Source organism: Meleagris gallopavo, chromosome 1 (assembly GCF_000146605.3).
Source record: "Meleagris gallopavo isolate NT-WF06-2002-E0010 breed Aviagen turkey brand Nicholas breeding stock chromosome 1, Turkey_5.1, whole genome shotgun sequence".
NCBI classification, from domain to species: Eukaryota; Metazoa; Chordata; class Aves; order Galliformes; family Phasianidae; genus Meleagris; species Meleagris gallopavo.
In genome coordinates this window covers 185990718-185995947 of record NC_015011.2, presented here as the reverse complement: position 1 = coordinate 185995947, position 5230 = coordinate 185990718, and the positions used below count along the sequence as shown (strand labels likewise).

Genomic DNA, 5230 nt, shown 5'->3' with positions numbered 1-5230 from the left:
CCTTTCTATCCAAGAAGGGGCAATGCATTTACAGTCTTTCAAAGCAAAAGCAAGAAAAAATGAATTCTCAGATGGTTCAGCAGAATAACTTAAAATACAAGTGAGGTCAGTAAACATCAAACTTAGTCTTAACAAGTGGAGAAAGATAATGCAGTTTGTGTGCAGAATTGTCACTAATTACATTTGATGGAATTGTTCAACCATAAAAATAATAGTTAGATCTTGAAAGCACTACCTGAGGAGGTGAAACTGTTTGAGAAGACAGGCAAATTTGATTGTCAGCTCTCAACTTTGCATATATTAATTGATTAATGTTTCTGGCATTTTTCTAGGCAAAAGTTATGGAACTACAGTGGACTGGATGGATTCTACTTCAGATGAATCTGCCTTGTGGGAGAAGATGATAAAGTCGCCCAACACATGGGTGGAAGATACACTACCTCTCAGGATGCTAATGGTTGCAAAACTGACAAAATAAGGGCTTTCTGATTGCTAGCAGCAAAAAGAATTCTTGGGAATGGAATCAAAAGGTGGGGTGGTTGGAAGAGGAGCACAATAGCTCCTTTTACAGTCTGTGTTCTGTGGCTGTTCTGTTTCTGTGCTATCAAGTGTCACTTCATATTTCAAGCTAAACTTCTGCCTGCAGATCTATGCAAATTTAAGGGGCTAGTTCTTATTCACTGAAAGTATACTCGAGTAAGAATGCACTTAGCAATTGAGTGGTAGAGGAATCTGTGATACCTGAATGCTTGTGTTGCCTAATTTAAGTGTTGCTTATTCCTTACATCTAAACTGCCAGTCAAAAGAAAAAAAAAGGAAAAGTGAGTAAACTTTGCATTTCCTGGATTGTTTGCGAACTGTTTTAATGACTTATTAGCAACAGCTGGCATTTTGTTCATGCTTCTCTGCATCCCTCTACAGATGAATCCTCATTATGCTACATTGGATCTCTGCAGCAAGGACTGTGCAGAATGTGTTTTTAAATAAGTCCCTTTATCTGTGGTTGTACTTTTATATGGTATAGAAGTTGCTTCTATAATGGAAGAAGCATTACATGAAGTGGAACTGTTGATATCTTATTCTGCAAGGTGCAGAGGACTGTTAATTCCAGTTTACTAGGAAAATTAAGTTTATAAAGTTTGCTTATACATTTGTTCATCACCTTGCTAATAAATCAACATTACTTTTAAATGCTGAAGGCATTGGAGTCAAACTTTTTCATTTAAATGCTACTCTAAAGGATCTATGCTTGCCAGTTTTAATGATGATTGAAGTATTGGGTATTTATTTTGTAAAGTGTTCTCGTTATCTGTTCCTGCATTTGTTAGCTTGTTCTGCCAAACTCACTTCTCTGTTCTTCAGCGCCACCATTGGGAGAACGCTGGGATTATGGCTGGTCCTGGTTTAGAGAGCTCTGCAGCACATGAGAAAAAAAAAAAAAAAAGTTGCTTTTCAACCTTTTGGGGAACTTCTTTCATCAGCTGGGCAGCCTGGAGATTGCAAAAAGAGCAATAAGTCTCCATCCCTTACTGCCTCAGCTGCTTTGGATGAGGTAAATAGCTGGTGCAGATTGCACTTTGCTTTTCCAGATCACCACTCATTCAGGGGAGGCTAACTAAGAACACAAAAGCAAGGTAACTGCTGTACCACTGAAGTACAGATATGCTGAAGCATATTATGCATACAGGCTCATACAAGAACAATCATTTATGTCTGGGAGAAACCTCTTTATTTGTAATCACTGACCACAGAATTTCATTTTCACCTTAAAAAGTTGCTGAAAATATGACCAACAACTTAACAAGTACAGAATTTTTTGTTGTTTTGTTTCCTGTGAATCCTAAACGCATTGCTGTGCCAAAATAGCTTGGGGAGCTCAGCTTATAGATGGGGTCTTGAGGCTTTAGATTTGCAGGCAAGTGCTGTGTAATCTCCTGTGTTCTATACTGTACAACATTTCAGTAGTTAAAAACTTAATTGCTATAAAAATAAAAGTTCTGTCCATATATATACGGATTCCACAAAAACAGGAGTGTTTTTTAATGCCCTTGGAGCGCTAGCAGCATTTGTTTGCTAAGAACTAATCCCAGCTACTTCCACGACTCCTGGAAGGCAGGATTCTGGAGTGACCCATTCAGACCTGCATTGCCATGGACACAAGCCCCATGCTAGGAGTGTCAACAAACAGGCGAAGGAAGGAGAACACCTGGCAACAGAAAAGATTTGTCCTCCTAAGCCCCTCTCTCTGTTTTTTTTCCACTGGATAGCCTCAGCCTTTTGGTCTTTCCCTGTTACGGCTGAATGTTTTGGCAGGAACCAAAGCAGCAGCAGTGGAAGGTGAGTACCCAGAAGCAGCATCCCTGCTGTCACAGCTTGGCACCTGTCCAGACTTGGCAGGCTTGGGTTCATTTTTTGCTAGATGTTCTTCATCCTTTCTTTACTTCTCTCTCTAAGGAGTTTTCCCTATGCCTAAGCTTTACCTCCAGCCAAGGCGCAGGAGGTCTCAGAGCCTGATTATCAGCAGGCTATTTTACATGCTGTGTGGTTGGAGGTCTGCATCTGCAAGTTGTACTTCAGTTTTAAAAAACTTTTTGTACATCTGGGTAGCACTCCATATGATTAGGCACTAATAATGGTGGTGGTGCTGCTGTAACATAAATACCTTCAGATGAGAAAACAGTCTCAGCAAATCAGCACCAACACTCAAATAAGGAACCTTCTCTCCAGGCGCTGTCTTTATTATTGTGCATTCACTAATTATTGCCACTGAGTAGATGTGGTTTTTTTTTTTTTTCAGACTCATAAATCTCTAAGCACAGTGTAAGGCTATTATTATTTTTTAATGAATAATATACTATCAAAACCATAAAAATCAATTTGAGGATTGAACTGCTCTAGTTAGATTTATAATTCCAGATCTGCAGGAGGAAAAAAAAAAAGGCAGAGGAAAAGGATTGATAAGGAATTATTTACAGCTTTATCATTTACTGTTTTTTACCTAAATGTAACAGTACTTCTTGTAACTTTAACAAGCAGTGCTTTGAGAAGGAATAATTACCAAAGCTAGTAATTGGCAAATGAATAGGCTTGTGTAAATACCAAGCCTACGGTTCTTTGCTTTTGCATCATGGAGTCTGGTATCCTCCTCTTCAGTCTGCTTGTCTTTGAACTGGGGTCTGCAGAGGCAGAGAGGGCTGCAGGGCTGTTCTTGGTTTTAGGATTCTGTGTCCACCAGCTTAGTGCAGTTCTGGGAATGCTTCAAACCTGCTGAATGTCACTAAGAGAAGTGGTCTCTACGAAATGTTGTTTCATCTTTGTGTGTGACAGTGTCTCCATGGCCCAAGAGGATGGAGAGGCAGTGATGGCCAACCACAGAAGTGATGCAGAGATGGGCAAAGATACAGAAGATCTGATAAAAGGCATGCAGACACCCTGTGGGAGCCCTGAGGAGAAGAGAGAGAAGGCTCTGCTACGGGCACGCCTGGAAGAGCAGCATCGCCTTATCTGTATCCTGAAGAAAAAAACAGATGATGCACGCAAACGCTACAAGAGCCTGGAGCAGGTTAATGTGGAACTGGAGAAACTGAGGCTAGAGGATGCTGTGAAACTAAAAACCCAAAGCCAGCGGATTCAGTACTTGGAGAATTTGGCCAACAACCATGAAAAAATGATCTACTCCAAGGACGAGCACAAGAAACAGAACACACAGCTGAAGGAGGAAAACCAGCACATGCAGAAGGAGAACGAAACCCTCCTCAGCCAAGCAGTGAAGGACAAGGAGGCTGAAATGCTCCAGCTTGCTGCCCAGGCCAGAGAGCTCTCACAGCAGCTGGGTGCTCTACATGAGAAATGTGCTTGTGAGAGATCGAGGGCACAGCAGCTAGAAAAGGAGCTCCTGGAAGCTCAGAGCCAGCAAGCACATGCCTGTATCTTGCAGGTTGACTCGCTAAGACAACAGCTGCAGCGCCTACAGGAGGAGCACCAACAAATGGTGGAACAGCTAGAGCATGGAGAAAGCCAGCAGAAGGCTCACGATGCCGAGCTGCAGGCCAAGCTGGAGAGGGCAAATGAGGAGAAAGAGCAGCTGCTGAGCCTGGCCAGAGAAAGGGGCAAAGCTCTACAAGAAAAGCAACAGGAAATTCTACAACTGGGAAGGAAGCTGGAGATGGCAGAAAGAGCCAAATGGAGAGCAGAGAGGAACATTGTTAAAGAAGTGGCAGCAAACTATGATCTGAAGCTCCAAGAGCTCCAGCAAGAGCTGAAAAGCAGCCAGCAGGCATACAGCGAGCTCTCACTGCAGTTTGATGCTTACAAAAAGCACAGTATGGATTTACTGTCCAAAGAAAAAGCACTGAATGTCAAACTCCGTCACTTTAAGGCATAAAACGTCAGCTTTCTGCTCGGTTCTTAGCAGGTGCCTCTACTGTACCACTCCACTGATTTCTGTTCCTGTTCGTGCAGCCATCTTCTAGCAGATCTCTGTAATGTACTTACAAGCTTAAATCCTTCTGCAAGAACTGGTCTGGAGCCTTTAATTCTTTTTGTTACAGTTTTTCATAAGAGCTCTATGCCATTAAATCCAAGCAGGAGTTGTCAAACTAGCCAAACCACGCCAGATCTGTAACATGAAAGATTAGGGGGGAAAATTTCAAATGTGAATTTGATTTTATTTGGTCCTAGATTTTCTTCCCAGAGATATATTTTTTTTATTTATAAAAAGCACTCCAGTCGTAGTCTCTAACGTTTGATTCTCTCTTGAAGTTCAAGAGATGTGGGATGCTTTAGAGGCATCTTTGGAGATCCAAGAATGGAATCCAATCTTGCAATGTCTGTAGCATGAACAGTAACAATTCAGAAACTTACTGGGTCCAAACAGTAAAATCACTGAATCAATACCCAAAGCTCAAGCAAAACATTACAAGTAGTTGTTCTACAGCTGCCTACAGTTCTCTTAGTCTTATTTAATGCCAGTGTTGTTTATATCCCTGTTCAACTCAAAGTAAGAGATTCTGTGGGTAATTTCAGTTGTTTTCAAAGTAGGTCGAGGATTTAAGTGGTACAAAACCTGAGGGCATAGATCTGGCAATTTCTGTTCAAAATCTTTCTTGTCAGCACCATGGGAGAGTGAGGCTCCCCGTCCACTCCTGCCTCTCTCCCAGCTGAGGCCATGGTTTTTGGCTGCTGAGTTTCAGCTCCTGAAAACTCCAACACTCACTCCACAATATGCCAA

The 5230-nt window shown here is 41.8% G+C and overlaps 1 protein-coding gene across 1 annotated transcript; it reads left to right on the top strand.

Annotated features, from left to right (window-relative positions):
- The first annotated feature begins 1785 nt into the window (after positions 1 to 1785).
- On the top strand, positions 1786 to 4535 carry CCDC89 (coiled-coil domain containing 89). Its single transcript, XM_003203545.3, has 3 exons — positions 1786 to 1804; positions 2079 to 2337; positions 3328 to 4535. The coding sequence occupies exons 1-3, from the start codon at positions 1786 to 1788 to the stop codon at positions 4382 to 4384; spliced, it is 1335 nt and encodes a 444-aa protein (XP_003203593.2). The 3' UTR covers positions 4385 to 4535.
- The last annotated feature ends 695 nt before the right edge of the window (positions 4536 to 5230 follow it).